This window comes from Tiliqua scincoides, chromosome 8 (genome assembly GCF_035046505.1).
Source record: "Tiliqua scincoides isolate rTilSci1 chromosome 8, rTilSci1.hap2, whole genome shotgun sequence".
Lineage (NCBI taxonomy): Eukaryota > Metazoa > Chordata > Lepidosauria > Squamata > Scincidae > Tiliqua > Tiliqua scincoides.
In genome coordinates this window covers 42,492,476-42,518,703 of record NC_089828.1, presented here as the reverse complement: position 1 = coordinate 42,518,703, position 26,228 = coordinate 42,492,476, and the positions used below count along the sequence as shown (strand labels likewise).

General features: G+C 45.8%; 1 protein-coding gene across 2 annotated transcripts; it reads right to left on the bottom strand.

Moving 5' to 3' along the window:
• Positions 1-123: 123 nt before the first annotated feature.
• Positions 124-21,769, bottom strand: KANK3 (KN motif and ankyrin repeat domains 3). 2 transcript variants are annotated; one of them, XM_066636584.1, is made up of 11 exons: positions 21,644-21,769; positions 14,802-14,886; positions 12,398-14,227; positions 10,665-10,764; positions 8,882-9,184; positions 7,870-7,960; positions 7,062-7,281; positions 6,079-6,221; positions 5,402-5,602; positions 3,356-3,489; positions 124-831 (listed from the first exon to the last, which is right to left on the bottom strand). In XM_066636584.1, the coding sequence occupies exons 2-10, from the start codon at positions 14,836-14,838 to the stop codon at positions 3,403-3,405; spliced, it is 3,012 nt and encodes a 1,003-aa protein (XP_066492681.1). In that variant the 5' UTR covers positions 14,839-14,886; positions 21,644-21,769; the 3' UTR covers positions 124-831; positions 3,356-3,402. The 2 variants fall into 2 exon arrangements, with proteins under 2 accessions (XP_066492681.1, XP_066492680.1); XM_066636583.1 differs by having other exon boundaries at positions 3,408-3,489; positions 21,644-21,768.
• Between the last annotated feature and the right edge of the window lie 4,459 nt (positions 21,770-26,228).

Genomic DNA, 26,228 nt, shown 5'->3' with positions numbered 1-26,228 from the left:
ATAGATATTCCTAATGGAGAGCTGCTACTGGATACAATCCCCTGAAGGTTTTAAAGCTTGCATGTTTTTACACCAATTGATCCAAATGCTGTTCCCCATCATTCAGTATAAAGTCACAAGATGGTAAGTGTTATGGCTCTTTATTCCAGTGAGATAATATTAATTTAAAAAGCTTTGTGCTCATATTGGTGCCTTTATTGCAAATGGCAGAAAATAGGTTGGAGTTGAGATCTTTTGCTTCTGATACTGTAATGTTATTAGCAAAACGGGTGCAAGGGAGTGTTAAAGTAAGGTGAGGGTGCAGGATGAAAAATATGGGAGTCCTTCCTGGTAATTCATCACAAGGCCTAACTTAATTGAAGGGCAGGGGGACAGAAGAGGGGATCTAGTCATTGAGGTAGGCAACTTGTCTCCAGCCTATACTGTTTCAGTACACTGGTGGTTTGCGTGACTGCTTCTCTACTGCAAAAAAATTACGTCTGCATAGACTGCTGTGACAGAACTGCTATAGCCTAGCTTTTCCCTGATAAGTCAGATTTCTATGTTCAGGGATTTTTTTGAAGAGCTTTCACAAATGGAGGCACACACAACAGGGACCAAATGTGTACAGCTGTGGGCTGGGCAAAAATGGGTTGACCACAGTAGGGCAGATGGAAGAAACAACTGAACTGTAGCACTACTCCAATGAAGGAAGGAGAATGGAATCTTTCCATTCCCAGTGTATCCCATGTGATTTGATGGGATTAGTAGCTTTGGCTCTTCTGATAACTGCTTGCTGCAACATAGATTAGGATCCAGGCTCAAGAGTTTGTTCCTGTTGCAACTGAGGCTCTGTCAAAAGAACAAAATTATATTTTTATTCACATTTTTATACTGTCTTTCCTCCAAGGAGCTCAAGGTGGTATACACAGTTCCTCTTTTCCCTTTGTCCTCACAACCCTATGAAATAGGTAAAGCTGAGACAGTGACTAGCCCAGCCTTCAACCTTTTTCAGCTCAGGGCACACTGTCAAGGCACTAAAATTGTCAAGGCACACTCCCAGTTTTTTACTTAAATTACTACATTACAATTAATGTTTAATTAACATAATTAATGATTAAATATTACATGACAAAGGGCACAATCCTAACCAGGCCTACTCAAAAGTAAGTCCTGTTTTGTTCAATGGGGCTTACTCTCAGGAAAGTGTGGGTAGGATTGCAGCCAAAGCCTGGAGGGGACATTGGGGGGGAATGTGCCTGTGGGACTTACTTCTGAGTAGACACGCCTAGGATTGGTCTTTTGGTGGCACTCTTTTTTCTTAAATACATGAGCAGGCAATTGGCACTTCTCCCTCCTCCTCTCCCCCACCCCACCCCCTCCCACAGACACATTCTCCCATCTCATAATTGCAGTTAGCACCTCTCCTACTGTCCCTCCCCTCACTCATCCCCACCTTCCAAAGGTCCAGAATCACTTTCCTCACATTCTTCCCCCCCACTGCCAATTGCCTGCTCCTGTATTTCAGAAAAAAGTTGACCAAAAGCCCAATCCTAGCTATATCTACTCAGAAGTCCTATTGTCCTATTACAGTCAATGGAGCTTACTCCCTGGAAAGTGGAGCTAGGAGAGGATCCTGAGAGCCCAGCCCAGGCATGTCTACTGAGAAGTAAGTCCCATTATAGTCAATGGGGCTTACTCCCAGGAAACTGGATAGGATTGTGGCCCAACACCCCTCCTCTGAAAGGCAAGGCAGGGAGGATGCAGGCAACTGGCAAGGAAAAGGGACTTAGAAGGACCCTCAGCCAGCCCATTGTTAGGCTGGTATCCTCAGCAGACTGGATGCTTGCCTGCCTGTTTGCCACTGGCTCCCTCTTCTCACTCAATCCACCCAGACCACCTCTGGTTTCTCTTGCTGCCCAATCAGCACAGCATGCAGGGCAGACAACAAAGGACTTGATGCCCAAGCCTAGGTGTGTCTACTCAGAAGTAAGCCTCATGATAGTCTATGGGGCTTACTTTCAGGTAAATGAGGAGCAAGTTGCAGCCTGAGGCTGCCTTGGCCTGGACTAGCCCAAGGTCACCCAGGAAGGCTGATAAATGAATAAAAAATTTGTATTTTAGGCTCTGTTCAGCAGGTGCTGGTGGTATACACCAGCTTGCTTGGAACAACTGCCATTCCTGCACATGCTGAACATTTGGTGACAACAGATGACTGGATCAAATACCCCCTAACAATGAGTGGCACCATTATGGCTGGCCAAGGGACACACATCTGCTTGAGCAAGGAGCCTCAACAGCATGGTGCTACACGCATCATTTAAAATTGTCCTTTGCGTCACAGAGTATTACGGCATAAGACTGGCAGTCAGGATTATATATGCCTGACCATCACTAGTAAGCATCTCTCTGCCAAGTGTCCCTACCCTGTGTCACACATCCAGCACAAAGAACCTGTTAGCATCTGCTCTAGGCTCCATGTAAAGGAAAAAGACTCCTCCCTTCACTGAGAACTTAGAGGGGAAGGAAAGGTACAGTGGAGCCTCCTTATCCACAGGGGTTTGGTTCCCCCCAGATAAAGAATTCCATGGATGTTGGGTCCACGCCCAAAGCTCACACAATTACTTACCTGGAGCCTCTGGAGGCCTTTCCTGGGTCATGCACAGGCCTCAGAATGGCCTGTAGAAGGCGACTCCCAGTCAAACTAGAAGTTATAGGCCATTCTGAGGTCTGTGGAGGCCAATAGAGTGGGTCACAGGCTTAGCACAATTCACAAGAGGGCTCTGGGTTCATAGAGGCACCTAACTGAACTCTCTGTATCTGCAAATGGTTTAACCATCTGTGGATACAGGACCAGGAGATTTGGAGGGTCCACTGTTCTCTTGATTTGGGGGGGGGGTGGCGGCTCCAGAAAGTAATGGCACAATGCCAACATTTGTCAAATCCTGGCAACTTACATATGCTTTTAATAGCCATATGAATATTAAAAAATATTGTACTCATCAAGTAAGGGAAAATATGTAGCATGACCTTTTGTAAGCATATTACCAGGGTACTTTCAGTGAAGGGCCTGAAGTTCCAGGACAGATTCCAAGGCAGGCAGTTGTGATTGAATGCTTATATATCCTGTTAATGGGGCTTAACCAATTCCTTCTCCTTAGGACAGGGGTTCCCACAATACACGCTCACTGGGCTGTCATGAGATATCAGCGGTAGCCCCTCCTACCTGTTCCCTAAAGTGCTGCCATCTTGGAACATGCGAAATCTCACAATCTCTTGTGAGATTTCACAAGATCCAAGATGGCAGTGCCTGACTGAGCCAGGAAGACGAAGCTGCGGGGGCATTGTGACCACGGTAAGTATTGGAACCACTGACCTAGAGTCTTTGTGTGAGCGGACACAATCAAAACTGAATGGGATTTGCTAACCGATTGCATGATGGGTGCTTATCAACTTTGCTATGTTGCGATGACCAGCCTCCAGTGCTATGGAAACAGCATCGTTGCCATCCTAAAGCAAAACAAACAGAGTACACTATCATGCCTTTATGGCTAAAGAAAGAAATGTAGCAGTCAATTATACAAAAATTAAAGTTGCAGTGATTAATAAAAGTGTAAGTGGATCTGTCCTGCTGATTGAATCAGAAGATTAATAGGAAGAATCCTACGGGCGCACCCATAAAGGATCAGAGTGAAGATGTAACTAGCCCAGCATTGTTTTCCCCAGCTTTCCCTTGCCTGCCAGTCCTTTGGCAGTGCTGCTTTTCAGAGGCACGTGGTTTCTGTATATAGAAGTGCCATTTTCTTGCCATGACCAGCCTTCCCTCTAAGCCGAGCAGCCAGACTCAGAGCCCCATGCTGCTGCCATCACAGCAGTCGAGAGCTCAGCAATGACAATAATGTCATCACTGAGTGCTCTGCAGCTGCCCTGATACGGCTCCTAGCACTCCCTGTAAAAACAAGGAATACTGGTCATGCCTCTTACCCACTGTGACACCTGTTCTCCATGAATTTTCTGCCATTTCCTTTTTCAAACCATCATCACATTTTGTGAGAGCAAATCCCATAAATTTTGTGTTGTCTGAGAAAGGAATTTTGCTTTTGTGCTGTGTAACAAAATATTATAGTAGCCTACTAGCTTATATATCAGAGGTGGCCAAACTTGCGTAATGTAAGAGCCACATATAATAAGCTTCAGGTGTTTGAAAGCTGTAATACTTTAGTATTTGAATTCTTAAATATAATTTATTCACCATGAACACTAAAGTTATGCTTTAATCCAGTGGACTCTCAGTTTACACTCAGTAAATATTATAATTATTATATTTAGCTGCTGCAAGTCCAATCAGTAGTGTGTAGAGTGTTCAGGCTCAGGAAGGAGGATATGATATGGTAGAGGCCTGCCCTGCCAATCCTACCCCTCCCTCAGGCCTGACCCACCCTCTGTTCTGCCCTCCCCCACCCAAGAACACCCCCTCCCCGCCTCTGCTGCCCAGCACTCATACCTCTGTCGGTGTCTGTCTCCACTGATGCAGCATTGGTGGGGTAGCGTAAGCTTCCCCACCAGCACTGCCTACTTATGCAGTGCCACAAACATGCTTTATGGCAGGGTTGTGACACCTAGTGCTGGTGCAGGGACCACAATAGAACTGAGCCATTAGCGGATCTTTAATGCATCTTTTTCACTTCAGGAACAAGACCAAGTAATTTGGAATTCAAGGGAGTGATTTGGAAGCACCATTATTTCTTAAGTAAATGATAAAGGGCGCAATCCTAACCCCTTATGTCAGTGCTTTCCAGCACTGACATAAGAGCAATGCAGCTCTGAGGGAAGGGAACAAACGTTCCCTTACTTTGAGGACTCAGTGAGTGATACCCAACTGCAGGATGCAGCACATGTCCCATTGGCACTGTTATGTCACTGCTGGAAAGCACTGACATAAGGGGTTAAGATTGTGCCCTAAGTCATGCTCCAGTCAATGCTTAAACAGCCTATACCATGATCCAATAATTACAGTATAACAATTGAATCTTTGTTCCTGCTCTGCAACTGATCATGGAAGAAGCAAGACATGCCATTTATATCTTTCCTTCTATGATGGAACTCAAGGTGGTGCCCATGGTCATCACCCCTTCAGGCCCACAACTGCCTAGTTTCAGCAGAGGGGCTGAGGCAACACCTGGCCTTTGGTGCTGCCCTCCATATGATGCTTGTTCTCTTTTGCCTCAGACATTGACAGTGGGGGAAGCACAGGCCCCCCCCCATTCAATAGATTTTCATCTGTGCTGGAGGAAAAGGTAAGTTGCATTCTTCACATTAGACAACAAAAACCACTACCACTCACACACAATGTGGACCAGAAGCTTGAGAACTCCTGGAAACAGCCACACTCCTAATAGCCAAAGCTGCAGTCAGATCTTACATTGTTTACAATAGACACGTTGCAGGCTTGCTGAGACAAGAGAAGCCTCACAGTCCCTGCCTGTCCGTGTTCACAGGCGCACATAAGTGCTGTAGAGCCTTCCTCGTCCTGAAGGTTGATGTCCGCTCCACAAGCCAGTAGGGCCTCCACCATCTCCTGCCTTCCATGGCTGACAGCAAGCATCAGTGCTGTCTGTCCTGCCTGGAAAACAAATGAAAAATGAGCAATCATTTTTGGTTAATTTTTTTTACACCTCATCTCATTTTTGTCCTGCTTAAGTACGCATAAAAACAATGGATATAACTGCAAAAGAAATGTGACATGTCTATACTGTGGGTCCTATTTATCTGCAGGTTTGGTACCTGTGGATTTGACCCACCACGGGCTCCAAACCCATAGTGGGTCAAATCCAACCTCAGAAAACAGGCTGGACCACAGATTACATTATCTGCGGTTTTCATTCTCAGTCCCGTCCCCGTCCCCCCTGCGGATGCTGAGGACCAACCTGTATTTATCATTGATTTTTATTCATTTCATGCTTTTGGCACATCCCAAGACATGCATGAGCTTGCCTCTGAACATACACAGAGTACCAACACTCAGCTCCCCACCGACCAGGTTAAGGGTTACAGCCATACAGCACCCAGCCATCCTCCCCGTTCTCAACATTCACATACTTGGCTTGCTTTGGCATTGACATTCCCCATTCCAAATAGCCGCTGAACAACAGCCATATCTTCTTCCTGCTCCACTACCGTCAAGGCGGCCAACATGAGGGCCGTGTAGCCAGCTTTATTCTGATGGTTGACATTGCAGACACCTATAGAAGAGAGAGAAGGAACCTGGCACACAGATGGTGCCAATGGAGCCCTGTTGGCTGACCTTCAGTATTGCTAAGGACTACAAGGTTAGAGCCCAATCCTAAACAGTGTGCACCGGATCAGTGCCGGCATGCACTGTCACAAATGTGTCGTAAAGCACATTTGCAAGCCCTCAGCGCTGCCCCAGCACCGGATCTGGGGAAAAGCCAGTGCTCCGTCACTTGGTGCTCATCCGAACTGCTGGGCAGCGGAGAGGTGGGTGGGGACATGGGGGGGAGGCAGGGAAGCAGCATTCCAGGATGGGGAATCTTTAAGAGTAGATCAAATAGGTTGAAACGGCAAGAGAGGAGATCCCAGTTGGGTATCAGGAAGAAATCCTTGATGGACAGGGCAGTCTGGCAGTGGAACCAGTTCCAAAGGAAGGTGGTGGATTCTCCTTCACTGGAAATCTTCAGGCAGAGGCTTGACAGGCACCTGCTGAAGATGCTCTAGGAGGCCTTCCTGCTAGAGGCAGCGGGTTGGACTAGATGACTTTGTGGGTACCTTCTAACTCAGAAGTTAACAACTGCTTCTCACATTGCAATCTACCTGCCCTCAGTTCTAAACTACCATTCTCACAGGTTAAAGGGAACCTCTTTCCAACTCTCCTTAAGACTTTGAAGAGCCACCACTTGCCAGATTTGACAATACAGGGCTAGAAATACACAGAACTATGACGCTGCCAACTGAGCTAGACAGCTAGTCCCTTGTGGTCTTCTCAAACTGGCAGCAGCCCCTCAGGCTCTGAGAAGGAGAGCTGTACCCAGCCTTACTACCTCCAATGAAGTTCTTCCACTCACCCGTGTCAAGCAGAAGCTGGACAATGTCAAAATTAGAGTGGGAGACACTATAATGCAGGGCTGTGTTCCCATTGCCATCAGAGAGGTTGACGATGTGGGCCAGTGTGGCCAGTGAGATTTCAGCAAAGGCCGACAAGTGTTTGGCAACCTCACCAGCCAGGGAAGACTTCTGGCTGGAGACACGGAACCACTCCTGAAGGATGAGGCTGGTGCTGGATAACTAGGAGCCAAAAAATAAAAACACAATAGAAAGCATGTGTCTTGCCACAGCTCCTCCCCCCTGGGCCTCGTGCCCGCTTAAGGCTGATTAGTTTCCCTTGTTAAACTCACAAGTGCAGCAAGCAAAAGTCAGAGTCAAGTCCCAGTCCACAGATTCCAAGTCAGTCTCCAACCTGCACTCCTTCTACAACCCACCAACCATTCCTGCCTTATATCCTTAGGTTGCCTCTAGTGGCTGCAGCTGTGCAGCACACCCTTTGCTGTAAGCCCAGGCCTTAACTCTTAAAGGGGCCACTGCAGACACCACATTCTACCTCCTCACCAGATGTTCTGCGATTCCAATGCAGCACAGCACCAAAAGGAATGAAGACAGAATCAGGGTAACTGGAGCCATGATTAAGACAGCAGTCTGCCACTGCTACAGGAAGGGCCACCAACAAACCATAAGGGTGCCACTACGCTTCACAAGCAAGTCCATACCACATTGGCTTGTGCCACAGGACTTCTGGGTTAGCTCCAAATGCTTCTCACTCACTTGCCCTATCAATTACATGGACAAGTCAGCCTACCCCTCACCACACCCACTCACCAGCTCTTTGCTCTGCGAGGCAAGTCTGCCATGGCCCAGATGACTGCACAAAACTAGACAGGCATCTCTCATCAGGGGACTCAGCTTGAACCTGTTGGAAGAGACAAAAAATGGGCTGAGCCATCAAACTCTTGTTTCTCTTTGACCACATATGCTTTTCAGATTGGCCCTCTTATATTTTACTTGTCATTGACTTTTGACCAATCCTAACAAGGCCTGACACTGCCAGAATTAGCATTCTAGCTGAGTAAGGTCCTTTGTGGTTGCTGCCATATTGTGGAGCCAGGCCACTGCCGCAAGTGGTGAGTGGCAGTTGCCCATCAGCAATCCTTAGACATCCCCTGGCACAGGCAGGTCAGTGTGTGTGTGTGTGGGGGGGGGGGGGATTCTACATGCCAATAATATTATTGCATTCAGTCATGAGCATTGGGCACCTCCAACAGAACTAGGCCATAGAGTCAATCTTTTTAATTTATCTGTGATATCTGCTGCATCAAGGTCTCAGCCATCCTGAGAAATAGAACCACTCCAGCACCCATTTTACAGGTGGGAGAACTGAGAGACAGTGAGACCAGCAGACTTAACCACGTCATCAGACGTCATCCAGAACGCAGGAGATGGGATGGAATTTGAAGCCTATCTGCCAGGGCAAAGTCCAACTCTATGTACACCTTAGTGGTGGAGGGGGAGAGTCATGGGCATCATGGGGGAAAAAAGTCATGCCTCCAGTTCTAACCCTTCTTCCTGGGCACTTTCAGGGTCAGAAAGGTACAAAAAACCTCTGTGACACTAAGGGCGCAATCCTAACCCCTTAAGTCAGTGCTTGCCAGCAATGCAGCTCTGAGGTAAGGGAACAAACATTTCCTTACTTTGACGAGGCCTCTGTGAGTGACACCCAACTGCAGGATGCAGCACATGTCCCATTGGCACCGCTATGCCAGTGCTGGAAAGTAATGACATAAGGGGTTAGGATTGCGCCCTAAGAATCCACTCTTCATAGACAAGGACATACTTTTTCAACTCTGGGACATTCTCTTCATCAACGTTCTCTTGATCATGGCCAAATTTTGCTTCATTCTGCTCTGCTCCCTGTACAGGACCCTCTGTGTTGCTGTGACTGCACTCAAGATTGGTGAAGAAGTCCTTGACAGAGGTGTCCTTTTGGCCAACGGTGTCACTAGTGGAGGCAAGAAGGGATGCCTTCCTAGCAGACGTCTCCTCTTCGTCCTCCTCCTCCTCCTCTTCCTCCTCCTCCTCCACTTCTTCTTCTTCTTCCTCCTCCTCCTCCTCTTCCTCACTAGATGTGGTCTCGTACCTACCAAGACAAATTGGGTGGGGTCAGGCTGGACGCTGGGGGGGCAAGTTAAATGGACCTCCAACCATTGCAATAACTATGATTTACAATAGCAATACTCCTAAAGATCATACAGTTATCACCAACTGCTTCACCTCACTGTGCCCCAATTGCGTATACCAGGCATCTCCAAACTCTGGCCCGGGGGCCAGATGCGGCCCATGGCAAGCCTCTATCCAGCCCATGGCCAGCCTCTGATTCCTGGACATTTGAGCCCCTTCATTTATTCATTCATCTAAGTTCCATCTCTAATGCATTTATTTAACTTTTATATTTAATTTTTTTCCCCGGCCCTCACCACTGTGCAGGATATTTGATGTGGGTTTTGCATGGAAATGTACCATGGTGGACCCTTTTCCCGTGCGTGCGTGCGTGCGTGCGTGCGTGCGTGCGTGAGTGAGTGAGTGAGTGAGTGAGTGAGTTAGGTAGTTAGGTAGTTAGGTAGTTAGGTAGTTAGTTAGTTAGTTGCATGCATCCGATGAAGTGAGCCCTAAGCCATGAAAGTATTTGCCATGGCACTGTTTAGCATACAGATATCCAAAATATAGATGGCTGCATTGGTGCTGTCACACAGGCACAATACATCCTTTGCGGTGCTTTCATGAAGGTGCAATAGCGTTGGGCCGGCAAAAGCTGGCTGTTTCAAGGTATGTGCATTCCAGCTTCCAGAAAGACATCCAAAACAGAACAGGCACTTACATTGAGGATTAAGGAATCAATCTGGTTGGCCTCAAAGTACCACAAGACTCCTTGTTTTATAACAGTGGTTGTAACCCTCAAATGTTAGAATGTAAGCAAACCAAGAAAATAAGGATCAACATTGTAGATGTAAACATATGAAGCTGTTATAGTCACTACTGAGCTAACTGGACTGATGTTCCAACTTTCTACCTCCACCACTTGAAATTCTGTAAAATGAATACCGTGGACTGAATAAGGGACCTTCCACATACAAAACATGCACACTACCACTGAAATATTGCCCCCCTTTAAAGTGCCTCAAGTATGTTTCTTTCTTTTGGTACAAGCATAATACACTGTACGGAGTGAGAATCATGATGCAAGCATTTTTAAAACACACACAAACACACCAGAAAACAGGCTAAGGCTGGTTCCCAATTCTTAACAACCCACCTCGTCCTCCATAGTGGGATGCAACATGATGCTCAATTCTTCATGCGTTAAGCCTTTTTGGGCGTCCGCTTCTGGGTCATGCTGCCCAGTACAACCCAAAGCAAGGTTTTGCACATGAAGAACTGAGCATCAGGTCGTGACCCATTATATTAAGGGTCATGTCACTACAGTTTGGAAAACACTGGGCTAAAACTAATTCCAGCAACACTGAGAGCAATGAAGTACACTGATTGACCCCTTCAGCATGAAACCCTGGATCATTCCCCACTCACCCCTCCCCAAAGAGAGGAAGCGGAAAGATTCGTACTCGCCATTCAGCACCCCCATAAACTGGAGGCTCTTCCTCCCACTTCCTGCATCCACCTTGGGAGGGCCGTTTTGCTTCTTCATGATCGATTTGAGAGCTCCTGGTGAAGCAATGAAATGAACAGCAGGGTTAGGTACCAGCAGAAGGCCTAAAGGGAGGGGCCTGTGCATTGCAGACCCTACCAATTAGATTTTAAGGTAGACTAGGACACACTGTTGTTGTGGGAGGGAGATTAGACTGGGTGTGTGGAAGTGACATCTAAGGCCACCTGAGCAGGCAAGCCTCAGACCAAGAATGTCCTGATTTGCAGCTAAATCAGGCTGCAATCCTATACATCAGTGGTTTTCACACACTGAGCAGTGGGGCCCACCAGGACAGAATGAGAATCTGTCTGGACCCACCAGAAATGATGTCATGACCGGAAGTGACATCATCAAGCAGGAAAAAATTTTCACAATCCTAGGCTGCAATCCTACCCATACTTACCCAGGAGTAAGTTTCCTTTACTGTCATTGTTAAAAGAATATACATAGTAGTTTGTTAAAAAGTATAGGTCACTCTATAACATTTCCCCAAATGCGGTCACATATCATGGTAGTATCAAGTCTAATATATTAAAAATTAAATTTTGAAGTGAATGGGGACCCACCTGAAATTGTCTCATGGCCCACCTAGTGGGTCCAGACCCACAGTTTGAGAAACACTGCTATACACGCCTTCCTGAGAGTAAGCCTCATAAACGCATAGGGTTGGGCTGTCAGCCATTATGCTACATCAGCTCACATGAATGGAGCACATATGGGGTCTGAATATCAGGACTAAACAGATTTGAACCAGGGGCTTCTGGGTCTGGGTGCTAATGCACTTTGTTTAGAGATACACAGAAGCTCTCTCAGGTCCCAGCATGGAGCCCCCATCAAGCAGCCCATTAATTCCCCCTGTCCTGCCTAGAACTAATTCTGGGTCAACAGCAAGCTTCTCAGTGCTTAGATCAGTGTTTCTCAAACTGTGGGTTGGGACCCACTAGGTGGGACCCCATTCATTTCAATATTTTATTTTTAATATATTAGACTTGATGCTACCCTGGTAGTCCATTACAGTGCAAGTCTAAGCATATTTGCTTGGAGTAAGTCCCTCTATGTTCAAAATAAGACTGCACAGTTAAGGCTGAAATCCTATACACACTTTCCTGGGAGTAAACTGCATTGAAAATAATGGAACTTACTTCTGTGTAGACATGCACTGTGCTGTAAGTTTCTCAGACAGCCTATAGCCTTAAGCCTTGCTCCAGATTCATTTGCCTGATTTTTCATCTGCTCCCCTCTCTTTTCCTCACCCCAGAATTTCCTTGATCTCTGGTGGCAATCCTGCTTAGACTAGATTTTTATGTAGATCCCTGCATGCTCAGGTTCCAGAACTAAACTATGTGCCTGGATTCTTCTGCATGGAGCAGGCCCATATTAAATAACATGCTTAGAACAGCTCTTTCAGCCAACAGGCTCTGGTTCAAATGAACTGTAGTGGAAGTCCCTAAAATGAGAGAGAAGCCCTTTCACATAATTCCAGCTCTATGGCAGGTGTTTCTCAGTGGTGAAGAAAGTGCACTCTGCAAAGGACCTACTCAAAAGTATTAGAAGCTAAGCCCTAGACTAGACAGAAAATTGGGTTCCTGTTAAACCTTGTTGGCTGAACACAAAGACCCAAATTGACACTGGTCACAAGAACTAGCTCACCTGTATTCCCAACAGAATTCTTCTCAGTTCCCTTCTGTGTAGTTAAATTCTCCTGATCCCTTGCTGTGGGTTGTGGGAGCAAACATGATTCCACATGAGCTTCTGGAATCTCCATCACTAGAGAAGATCTGGCAAGCTCACACTCCTTCAAGCCTGCATGCTCTCTGCATGTTGCATCTTCAGGTGTAGATACATTTTTAACTGTGCTTTGATGCAACGTTGTGGTGGTGGACTTAGCCCTCTTCAGAGCTTTGCCTTCTACCTCCAGATCAACTTGTATAGCTTTATCTCCACATACGACAGGTGTGAAACCTTTCCCTTGTAAATCATAGCCAACTTCTACACATGCCACTTGTGGAGAGCAGAGGACACTGCTGTCCACCATTTCAACGTGAACACTCGCAGCTTGGTACTGGATTGTCTGAACAGTCTCTGTGCATGCTTCAGCCATCTCTGGTTGGGCCATGGTCTCCTTGTCGATCAGGTTCCTTGGCATTCTAGAGCAAACTTCTATCCTCAACACCTCCAGCTCATTTGTAGCCTCTTTCAAATGTCCCTCCAGCATGGAGATGACCTCTCTTTGATGTTGAACGGTCTGTTGAAGGAGCTGGATTTCCTCCTCTGTCTCAGACGAAACACCAAGCAAGGACTCCATCACCCATACCTCAGCATCTTTGGTCTCCAGCTCTCTTCCAACAGCAATCTCTTGGCTTGGCCTCTGGCTCTGGTAGTAGAAAACTGCCTCATTCATGTCAATCTCCTCCCCAACACCCACAGATTTACATGCATGTTCACTAGCTGTTAAAGAATGCAGGGCTCCTTTGCCCATCTTTGCAACTCTCTCTGAACTTGACAATCTTTCCGTCAGTTTCTTTAACGCTGCAATTTTACTAAACCTCACTTTGGAAGCCTCTGCGTCGTTGCCAATCTCAGTGGGAGCCTTGTGGCTTCTTTGGCATCCCTCCCCACTCAGACTGATGGTCTCCAGACTTGGAGATTGTGGGGAGAAGTTGAAGATGCAGGCCTCATCTGCATCCGTTTCTGATTTCACCAACAAGTCAGCCACCAACTGCTCCTTCTCTCTCTTTAGCTTGCAAATCTTCATTTCCAAAACTGGAATAACCTTCACTTGCTCTTCCAGCTCCTTCAGTTGTTTGAGGGCAGCGGCCATCTGCTCACGGATATGATGAAGGTGCCCAGGACTCATTGATGTGGCTGGTGAGCTTCTCCCTGAATTGAAGGGACTTGTTCTTACAGCTCGACTTTCTTCTGTTGGGGGGATGGAGGAAGGAGAGCAATTCGGGGGGAACAAATGCATTTTTAAAGGGCTATTGGGTGTCTTAGAGGTCTCCGTTTCCAGCAAATTTAGCTGCTCTTGTTCCAACTTCTTCCTTGTTGCCAACAAAGTTTTCTCCACTTGTGTGTTTCTCATCAAGGACTTCAGAGGAGGTGGTGGGAGAAGATGGATGATAGGAGTTGGAGACATGGGGTCAGAGGCTTGTTTGCTTGCCACCTTTTGGCTTTTTGAGGAGCTAGGCCACATTTTGGGCCCTGGGGAAAAGGCAGGTTTGCCATCCTCACTAGTTAGTGATGAAAGTGACTCTGTGGAAGTCCAATCACCGGTTTGGCTACGGGAAGAACTCAGTGCCTGTTTGGGTCCCTTAAGTTTCCGATGGAATGGCAACTTCTGGAGGGTTTGGCCCCTCTCAATGTCATCAACATACTTGAGGAAATCCAGATCCAATAAGAAGCCGTAGGGAGTCTCCAAAGAGTAGGAAGCCTTCTCCCCATCCTGTTCCTGGTCAGCATACAAGAAAGGGCCACCCAAATCTGGAAGTCAACCAGGAAAAAACACACACATCAAAAGAGACACTACCAAGATAAGAACCTTGGCAGATCCATACGATGCTTGAAAAGGTATACCCATTTCTCATAGGATGACCACATGATCCAATTTCTTATTCTCTCTGCCCTGTACACTCACAGATTTCCTCCAGGACACTGCCCTACCTGGGAGGATACCTGGTGATCTAGAGACACACCCCAACAGAAGTGCAGCTCAAACAGAGTGGTGGATAAGTTTTGACTATGCCCAAGGACTGAATTTGTTCATACTTGGAGAGGAGAGGAATGCCCTCACATCCTTTATAGAACAAGTGTATTCAAGTATGTGTATGTGTGTGTGCACAGTGGGATCACTTGGATTGCTTGGAAGATTTCCAACAAATAACACTGTGCTCGGTTTAGCTTTGTTGAACTGTCAATTGTTTCCAGAATTTATTTTGTAACCACCTTAGCGGTCTCATAAGTAGGACTGAAAAGCAACCAAGAAATATGTTAAAATATAGTATTTCCCTCAAATCTTTCCATTTCAGGCTGAATCCAGCCTGCAGTTCTTTCTTACCTGGGAGATTTCGGTTCAGGTGAGTGGATCGAGCCATCTCCTTCCGCTAGGTCTTCCGGAAATCCCAAATAAGGAATGTATGAACCTGCAGAAACACCACATTAGAATAAAGGTCTTCTCTGAATGGGTTTTCCTGCTCCCTTTATACAAATCCATACTATGGGCACACTTGGAAAACAGTGTACAGTTTTGTCTATTCTCAGCTCAAGGTCAATATTGTAGCCCTAGAGAAGATGCAGGAAAAAGAGAACCAGAATGATCAGAGTGCTGTAGCATGCTTTCTTAAGAGGCTTGGAGAAGGGGCTGCTTAGAAAAAAGGTGATGAGAAGGAGGGAATGGAAAAACTGGAGAGAGATGTTTCTTCTTTTATAATACCCAGTCACCAATGAAGCTGAAGAGCAACAAATACACACAGGCAAGATAAAGGAGCTTCCACCAGTCTTTTGTTTGACACTCTTGTGCTACAGGGACAGTGAGAAATGGCTGAATTCTTACTATATTATAGAGGGGCACAGGCGTGATTTGGCACCAGAATGTATATGGGGAATAAAGGGGAGAGAAGAGTAAAAGGTAAAGCAAAGACTATGCCTGTTCTATAGGGTGCGTGGTGACACTGTCAAGCAGTACAAGGAGGGCTTGTGGGGGGAAGATACGTACAGTAGTTATTTTGAACATAAGCTTGAGATAATGAAGCATCCAAGCTGAAATGTCAGACACACAGCTGGAGCTGTGAGACCCAATTGCAAGGAGGGTAGAGAAGTGGAGCTGGGTATTGTCCATATATAGGCACCACTGAATGCCATGTGAGTTGATGAGGTCATCCGGGACAAGGAGTAGAAAGACTTTTGCTGTTGTTCCTGCTCCTTCTCCCAGAACTGCTAGATTTGAACAGTAGTGTAGCTAGAGGGGGTGCAAAGCACTAAGTTTTGCAGGTGGCTGAACGTAGTACAAGCAGCCCCTCTCCTTTGGAGCCTGCCTGGAATGGCTCCAAAGGGGAGGCAAAGGGCCCCTTACACATTGCGGTGAGGCTCCCTGCAAAACTTAGTGCTGTGCACCCCCTCTAGCTACACCACTGGATTTGAAAGGATGAGGGAAATGAGGCTAAGGAGTGGTGAGCTATAGCATGTGTCTTCTGCTCTGTACTTCTCCTTTTCAAATCTAGTGAGCATGGGAAGAGGAGGAGTGGCATTTGACATCATGGGATATGGGGTGGTGGCAGCCCTGGATATCTTGGACCATATTCCATTCAAAGGTGTGAGGTGCCTTTCCTCCTAACTGAAACAACTTAGCTTGGATTTGGATACACGCAAAGGGTTCCAGGGCTTAGCAAAGCCAAGGAGATCTGGGGAAGCTGCAGGAAATCGTGAGAACCAGGAGGCTGGGGACAGAATCACTCTAGGAAATGATTTCCATAACTGAGGGAATTGTAAAGGGAGGATGGAAATCATATCTGCTCAGCCATTTTGTTTCAATTGACACAGATTGACATCCCCAGCACTGGAATTCAAGTGACAATGGATGGGTGGTCAGCATAAACGGAACAATCTCATAATCTCATGTTCCTCCTGGTTTATCCTTGCCTCCAGTTCCTTCACTGGAGCTGCTTGGGGTAGAAACCCATCTTCTCAAATCATGCACAAAAATGGAGCACTAAAAACAAGCCACATTCATGCCCTCCTACACATTCCCCTCCTGCAAGGCCAGAAAGTATCATGCTAAAATACTCACTAGCCAATCCTGCACTTAAAGTTATACTTTTGTTGAGCTAGCCATTTTAACTAGTCTGTATTCTATGTCAGTCCAGTGCAAAAACAGACCACTGTTTTTATTACTAGTTTTGAGACAATGAAACAATAGCCACTATAACATAGTGGCTGAATCAACTGAGCTATGAATCAGAAAGTCCCCAATTTGAATTTGCCATGGAGTCACTAGATGGAGGATAAGATTGCTGACCTCCCAAGAATTCTTGTAGGGATAATTTATACAGTGCTTTCAATGGTTGAAAGTACTCTGTTAAAGGTATTTTAAAAGTTTAGGAATGTTAATGTTCAGGAAGCAAGATATCCAAAGTGGAAAGAGCCTCTTAGTAGGGCTCCTGTATGGAAAACTGATATCAGCTTATCCCATGATAACAGCTTATCCCAACACAATGCCACCCAGTAAAAAATCAGCACCTGCCAAGATTTCCTACTTTTCAGGGATTAAAGGCCTAGGAGCCCCATCTTTTCAGCCTGTTCCTAAAGGGGGCAGGACCATATGGCCTACACCACATTTTGTTCTCTTTCAATTTAGAGTCCTATGCTTGGATACATCGACCGTTTCTAATCCAGCATGCAAAGCCTTTCTGAGGGCCTTTGCGCATGTTTTGCTTGCCAGAACAGCAACAGGATGGACTTCCCAGAGTGAGGACCCAGAAAATGAACCTGGGGAAAGGAAGAGGGACAGGAGTGGGAACCGCCTGCCTGGAACCAATGACTCAACTTCCTTAGGGGAAGGGAAATGACAGAGGAGCTCCATCCGCCTGGGAGACAGGACCATTGTCCTGCTCAGAAAGCATGCCAAGATCAGCTGCCCAGGCTCAGCCGCAGGCTTCCTGGAGAGCACCAGACAGTAAACAAACCACAGGCTTGGAAGGCCTTGTCACATACTTACTCAAAACATATGTGTGTATAGTTACCACCTTTTTTTACGACCCCCTTCTCTTGGCTGTATTCTTAAAAAGTCCAAGTAACTTGCTGACATCAATGAGTCAACTAAGTTCATTTAATTTTTTCCATAGGGTAAAAAAAGATGTTAAACTCCTTGTGATTGCAAGGCAGTCTTATCATCAAAAATAAAAAATAAAAATCTTTTTTTCCAAGAGATAAAATGACAAGGACAGTTGAACCTGCAAAATCTCTGCCTGTCAGGTTGCTTGTAAATGCAGAATAAAGGAAAAGAGGTGGCAAATCAGCTGAAAATGATTCTAATGCATTCTGATTATTGTTTACATAACTTAATTGCAGATTTTGTTTTCATGCAGGTTATGTTAATTACATCTTAACATCACAAACCACTCTGTATGAGAAAACTTACAGAATAAGCAGGATGCCATTTTCAATTCATTTATTAAAAATATTCCTGAAGGAACACCACTATGCTCCAAACCGCTTCTTCCCCCGACATCATCCTGCTGATTCAAGCAGGACACCAAATCTGGAATCCTGACTGTTTGAGAGGCAGCAAGATGCAGTGGTTAGAAATTTGGCATGTGGCAAGTTGCCTCTCAACCACCATTTCAAATCAAAGAGGCATCCACATAGCCAGTGTGGTTTGCCTGGCTGTCTTGTTGCACCTGATCTTCCTCCAAAATTGTTAACAAAGGGATCGGATCGGCCCACTTTCATCCACACAACAAAAGCTGCAAGGTCAATTAGGCGTAAAGGCTGTCATGTCCCCAAAGGCCACCCATTGTGTTTCAAGAGTGAGCAAGTAGTAAAGCGCTTTGCAAATGAGACATTGGTAAAGAAATAAACTCTGGAACTCTCCATCATCTCAGACTATGTTAATGATTCTAGAATTATAACAATTTTAAGAAATCTTCCTTTATTGGTCCATCTCTGCACATTACTAATAAATGAAGCCAATGTGTTTTGTCTCCAACTTGGTGGTGGTGTGAATGGCGTGAGAAACTGAGGCCAGAGACTGCCTTTGTCTGATAAAGACAGATTAGTCTTAGGGCAATTTGTGTGACCCCCCCCCTTCCTTAAATGATAAACACTGATATATCAGTGCTGAAGGGAAATAGCTGTTTCCTTTCCCAGAGAGAAGGCAGGAATGATAGCGGCAATCTGCCAAGACAATTAAATCAACTCATATCTGGTGTTCCAATAAATGGGGCCAAAAAAAGGTCATGTTAAAAAATACCTGCTCATTTGTAATATGCAGTCTGGCTTAGAGCCCACGCCTATCATGGTCTACTCAGAAGTAAGTCACATTGTAGTCAACAGGGCTGACTCCCAGGAAAGTGTGGATAGGATTGTAGCCTTTGTTATGCAAGTACAAGGCTGTATATTTCATTAACATTTTCAGGTGGTCCCTGCTGGATCAGACCTGGGCAAGTCCCCATTTTTCTTATTGCAGCCAGTGAGACATTGCCAGGCATTCACTATTATGCCATAGAAGGCAAACTTGTTTGTTGCAATTGTTGCATTTTCCTGACATGAATAAGAAGAGCTCAGCTGGATCAGGCCAAAGACCCATCTAGTCCAACAATCTCTAACTCACAGTGGCCCACCAGATGACTCAGGGAGCACACAAGACACCTGCATCTTGTTGCCACTCCCTTGCATATGGCATTTTGAGGTTTCACATACCCATCATGGCTTCTAACCTGTGATGGACTTATCCTTCAGAAATCTATCTAATCCCCTTTTAAAGGAATCTAGGCCAGATGCCATCACCACATTCTGTGGCAATGAGTTCCACAGCTTAATTACACTTTGTGTAAAGAAATATTTCCTTTTGTCTGTTCTAACTCTCCCAATATTCAGTTTTAGTAGATGAACCCAGCAAAGCTACTGGCAAGGTTTCCCATGACAAGCTGGTGGACAGGCTGGTGAGAGGTGGGCTAGATGATGATGTCAGGTTGATCTGTGAATGCAGCTGAATAGTCTGCAGAACACTCAAAGATGAGGTGAGCCCCAGCAACAGTGTAGGTCCCTTCCAACTCTATAATGTTACTAGATGAAATTTGGTCTGACCCAGCAGGGTGTTTCCTAGGTTCTCAGAACTTCATTTCTTGGGGGGGGGGGGGGGAAGAGAGAGAAGATGACCCTATTTGTCTGAAAGCGATAGTTTCCAAGGTGGCAGCCCTGCCCCCTTCAGCTTTGATGTGTAGGAACTGGGCTTGGCATACTCAGCAACAAGACATGCCCTCTGTACATACCCAGAGGGTATCTTAGTATTCAGTCACACATTCCTTGAGCCCAGGGATACCATTTTTTTTTTTTTTTGGCTCTTCTCCCATGCACCTTTACACGGGCCACTAATCAAAGCAGACAAAGCACCCCCACCCCAAAATATGGTCATCTATCCATTATGATATCACCCTACTTAATTTCCATGTCAGGCTGATGTTAAGAGCACATCCAGTGAATAATATGTAGCAGACTTAAAGGAGCCTCAGTAACACACACACACATAGGGTCCAAGTTCATGATCCTAGCCCAAAGAATTTCTGGCCAAACTATTAGCTCCTCTCGCTTTGAAATGACACATGAAAGTGCCTCAGTGTGCGTAACCCACTGTTTGGAGAGATTTAGGACCCAATCCTATCCAACTTTCTAGCTCTGGTGTAGCCACAATGCAGTCCTGTGGTAAGGGAACACGTGTTCCCATATATTAAGAAAGCCCCAGTTACTGCCCCCCTATCGCAGGATGCAGTGTACACCCCACTGGCACCTGCACTGGAAAATTGGATAGGATTGGGCCCTTAGACAGCAATCCTATCCACACTTATCTGGGAGTAAGCCTCATTGACTAGAATAAGATTTGCTTCTTCTGCGTAGATATCAGGGACATGTGATGAGTGGGGAGACAGGTGAGGCAGAGCCTCCCCACCGGAGTCTTTCAAAAACAGGGACATGCGGTGGGTGGGAAGGCAGGTGAGGCGCATGGAGTGTGTGGGTTGTGAGTGCTTGGGCATCTCACACGGTGGTGGCGCTTTTCAAACAACTCCAGTGGGGAGGCTCTGCCTTATCTGCCTCCCCACCCACCACACGTACCGATGCATGAGGAGCACAAGCACTCACAACCCATGTGCTGTGCGCATGGGTTGTGAGTGCTTGCACGCCTCACTTGGCCGTGGTGCTGCTTTTCAAAGGACTCTGGTGCAGAGGCTCTGCCTCACCTGTCTCTCCACCCATAGATATGGATAGGACTGGGCACTTAGTTCTGATTGGTCCTCATTTTGCATATCAGTGTTTGAGGCATGGAAAATCTGTTCTGCTAGTAGCAGATGCTTTGCTACCCAAAGATCCAGATCAGCTTGTCTGGAAGAGCCACCAGCCTTCGACTCTGTACTCAGAACAACTCATCTGGTTTTGAATCCCCTCCGAAATGGTCGATGAAGGCAACAGAACACCAAAATTTGAAGATGGGTAGTTGGTTGTTGTGAACAAATAACTAAACCCTTCCTCATTGCAGTCCTCCAGACTGCAAGCAAGCCAGCCAGCCCTACAGGGAATTCATTGGACCAAGTTCAGTAGTTGGGTTTATCCTTTCCAAGGAAGCGTGCGTGAGAACTGAACCAGAGAAGGATTTTAGTACTGAACTGTGATCTATGAAGAATTGACTGGGAAGCAGTGGCATAGCTAGTGGGAGTGCAAAGCACTAAGTTTTGCAGGCACCTGAATGTGCCGTGCAAGCGGCCCCTCTCCTTCCCTTCCCAAGCCATTCTGGGTAGTGGGATCAAAACAGAGGCAAATGCAGGGCGGCAGGAAGGAGTGTGTCTCTGTTTTGCTCCCACCACCCAGAATGCCTCCAAAGGGGCTGCCTACATGGCACGTTCAGGCACCTGCAAAACTTAGTGCTTTGCCCCCCCTCTAGCTACTCCACTGCTGAGGTCCACTGACTGCAGATGGGCTCCCAATCGGGGATTGTTGCCCAATCCTACTTTGTTCAGGACTACAGCCTTAGGCTGGCGTCTTGGGACCCCACCGTAGCCCTAAGGCTATGCTTAAGATGTAGTTCTCATCCTTCCTGAGACGACCACCCCATGCCACCCCCCCCTCCCAGCTGTACAGGTACAGATCGAGGCCACCCCAAACCTTTCCCTTTCCTTCCACCGTCTCTGGTACCTCCAGCTTCTGTTCCAGCCCCTCTCCGAAGCTCAGCATCCCCACCGCGCTTGGATCGGGAGTACAGCCCCCGCAGCTACCGCAAGAGTTTGGGCTCGAACAGCTGGCCAATGAACCAGGGGCGAGGCGGAGCCTGGTGGAGAGGGAGCTTCGTATAAGGAACGTGAATGGGCTGGTTGGGATGGACAAGCGAGGTAGGCTTCTTAACTCCTCCTCCACTTTGCCAGGAGTCCAGTTTCAAGACCAGGGAGTCCTCCAAGAGACAAGTTTAACCCCCCCCCCCAATCTGGAGAAGAAGGGGCTCCTGAGCACCTGCAGAGTGACTTTCACCCCCAACAGGGTGACCAGATGTCCTCTTTTTCCAGGACATGTCCTCTTTTTCAGCCGTGTGTCCTGGAAAATAACTTAAATGTCCTTCTTTGCTCCACAGGCAGTACATAGCCTTCTTGTAATCAATAAATTATATACAATAAATTATATGCAACGTAGTTCAAAATTTACTAATAAGCAATATACAGTAGTGTTTAAATTAACCACATTAAATCAATATACGAGTGTTTTTAGCTTTGATTTAGTCCTGCCCTACATTTTTCTTGGATGTCCTACATTTTAGGTGCCTTGTCCTCTTTGGCAGTTATGACATCTGGTCACCCTGCGCCAATGTAGGAGTTTTAACATCCTCTCTTGTTCTTATTCTATAGTAATTAAGCCTAAGATGCTGTTTACCCCATCTCCATTTCCTTTCCCTGAGCCCCTGAGATGCAGGCACAAATCCATCTTCTCATACTATGCACAACTACAAAACAAGCCATTTTCATGCCTCTGCTATAGTTTTCCCTCCTGCAAGGCTAGAGTAGTGATTCGGGAGTTGGACTTAGATCTGGAAGTTTCAGATTTAAATTCCGGCTCAGCCATGAAGTTTCCTGGGTGACCTTCGGCCAGTCACTCTCTCTCAGCCTCACCTACCTCACAGGGTTGTTGTGAGGACAACAGGAGGGAAGGAACTATGTACACCACCCTGAGCTCCTTGGAGGAAGCGTCGTATCAAAATATGAAAAATAAAATTAGAAAATGTTAGAATCCACATAGAGCAATCCTATACTCAAATTAAGTCATCACTCTAGCTTGCTAAACCATTTTAATTGTAGTCTATCCTATGCTGGTCCTAAAGGGGAAGGAGTGAGGAACTGAAAAAAATCTGAGATGCAACCCTGTCTACCACTCCCTCAGCGTGTATGGCAATACCTACATGAGAGCAACAGGCTCACATGGGCAGGGCATGGAAGAAGCCTCTCAAGGGCCAATGTCATATGATACCAAAAGGGTAGGGGGAAATAGCTCCATCAAACATAGAGATACACAAGCCCAGGAAAGACACAAGTAAATGAGGGGACCCATCTGCAACCAATCTCTTTTGCCACAAGAGGGACACACGATAAGGAACAACTTCGGTTGAAAAAGCAAGAATGCTCAGGAAAGATAGGCTCAAAGTCAAAGCGGCTGCTATAGTCTACTATGCACTTTTCATATCAAACTGGGTAGGCTAACACTGGCTAGTCTTTAGAGAAGCTCGTAACCACTTAAACACAGCAGTAGACAACCAAAGAGTACATCACGGAGATCTTAGAATTCTCGTTACTAGACCATGGGATCAACAAGAGGGGCTACATATATTCAGTTTGCTCTACTATTAAGCTTCCATTATGCTTCCCCATGTTGGAGACCTTCTGATTCTTCTTCCACTTTCTTCATCCAGGCCCTCAAAGCTGCAATGTGCAGCATATCCAGCCACTTGACTGCTGAGAGACACTTTGCATTCTTGATGCTAGATAATGACTCATCTTTCCCACCACAAGGCCCCTTTGACATTTCAGACTGAAGGGGTACAAGTCCTTTGTGAGTCTGCCACAAAGAAAGGCCCTTCTCATTCACAGCCAAGAAACTGCATCAGAATCCATCTCGGACCAGCAGTAGGCAATGTTCATTTTTGGAACCCGTCAAGTTCATCAGGCCAGATTAGCAAAGGCCCTTTCTAACTCATTAGGCAACTGAATGGGTTGTGGTTTAGAGCAGACAACTGCGCTATTGAGTCCGATTCCCTCAACCCTCCAAGACAGGCAGAGTAATGGTGCTCACCCTTCACCTCTCTGTCATTGATGCCTTCTTGTTCTGTGGCACAGCTGGGCCCGCTTGCTTGAGATTGCTCAAGTGATTCTGTGCTACATGAAACCAGAACTTCCTTCCCAAAATGCTCATTGGTGAAAATGAGCAAAATGCTCATTTCTCATTCTGGCTTCTAAATAGTCCTGAATATTCAATGTTAGTGTTTAATAATTGAGTTTCTGATTTTATCACAGTATGTGGTACTAGGTTTTTGATGTTTGACAATGACATGCACTAGAACAGTATTAATATTTGATTGAATATAACAAGGTCATGCAATTATAATGTGAAAAAAAATTGCCAACAGAACAAAATAAGGTATCTAAGAATAGGTTTACCAACTGCAAGTATTTGACCAACACATCCAGCATTCATTCTTGATCCATTCTGTTGAAACAACCAAGCATTTTGAAACATCATGTGACAGGCTTGTGTCCTCCCTTTTGGAAGTTTAGGCCATAAAAATTGTTTTCTGAGAGGCACTTGAGCTGTATTAGCCTTTCAGGGCCAGAGTGCTAAAACAGTTAATTAAGAATTTGTTTATTTTTCAATTTTAATACCAGCCTTCTTCCATGGAGCCCAGGGGTGGTACACAGTTCCTCCCCTTTTTTCGTCCTCACAACAAGCCTGTGAGGTAGGTGAGGCTGAGAGAGAGCAACTGGTCCAAGGGCACCCAGGAAGCTTCATGGCTGAGCAGGGATTTGAACTTGGATCATCCTGATCTAAGTCCAACCCCAGAACCACTACATAAACCTGGCTCCTTAAGTGTCCTGAAAAAGGTCAATATAATTTGAAAACTTATTGACTAAATGACCATTTCCTCCTTGGGTTCAGCCACAGTCTGCAAAGAGAATTTGCCAGCAATAATAATAATAATAATAATAATAATAATAATAATAATAATAATAATAATAATAATTTTATTTTTACCCTGCCTTTCTCCCCGAAGGGACTCAAGGCGGCTTGTTCCTCAATATGCGGAACAAAACAAAACTAACCTGCTTCATGCCTCAAGATAATTTAATCTTACTGGAGTCAGACAGATTGTTTTCAAGCCCAAGCCTATGCATGTCTACTCAGAAGCAAGTCCCATTATAGTCAATGGGGCTTACTCCCAGGAAAGTGTGGATAGGATTGTAGCCTTTTTTGTATAGCTATCCTACCATATGAAAGAAATTAGCCCTGACATTCATTTCCCCAACATTTATAGTAAAAACCACCATTCTGACATATCAAACACTTTATGGGTATTGAGTAAAAGAACAGTGAGAGCATTCTTGGACTGCTTGACTAAGTACAAAACATGCAGTACTTGCATGATAGAATGTGCAATCTGGTGGTCAGGCATGAGCCTTATCTGTGGGACCATAAAATTCCAGTATTTTAAGCCTTGCTGCCAAGCTTGCCGAGAAGCCCAATCCTATTTTCTCTGCCACAGCGTGCAGCTGCACCAAACCAGGTTGCACTGCATTCTATGGTTAAGGGAGCCATTTCAGAGGGGCAAGGGAAAATGGGTCTCCTCCAACCTGCACCAACTATTTAGCTGGTACAAATCTGAGAAAACAAAGGGGGCGTGTCAGCTGGCTCTGGACTGGATAGCATCCGGTGCAAGATCACTCATACTGGGTGTCATCACCTCCCACCCCAACATGCTCCCAAACCAACATAAGAAGAGTCCCGCTGGATCAGGTCCAAGGGCCCATCTAGTCCAGCTTCCTGTATCTCACAGTGGCCCAAATGCCTGAGGGAGCACACAAGACGACGTCTCATTGATCCACCCCAATCCTCCCACCTTATTACACCCACCCTGTCAACTTACTGGCATTGGCAGAGCTCCTCTTCACTACCACCATGTGCAAGGTCCTCCCTGTCAACTGCAGTGGTGGCTTGAAAACACATGGCTCTACATGCTTCTGTAAGGCTTTTTGCAATGCTGTAAAACATCAACCGCTGCTGGAACGCAAGTTCCAGCAGCAGTAAGGCCTGATAGGATTATGCCATGAGTTTCATTTTGATTTAGGTGCACTATACAGCTATAAAATTCCACTATTTCAAGAAAGCTTGCAATTGCAGTTGCCTCAGATGTGGCAGGACTGCAAGGAAAATAATAGAAATTGGCAAATTGCCCATTGTCTTTTTACCATTAACCATAACAATTGTGTCAATTTCAGACTAGTGCATCCTTACATATGTGATTGTCAATACCTTTATATGCCTGGATGCATTGGTAGCTTTATTTTTAATATTTGGTGTAAAAAATAATGATAATATAGCACTGAAGAACTGATTATTTTGGTTAACAGCCTACAAAGAACAGAGCACCTCCTTGACTTTAAATTAACAAGTTTGGCAGGAAGCCCTTGCTGAAATGCTATTTCTGAGCATACACAATAGGAGCACTTTGCACTAACACCTTACTCTG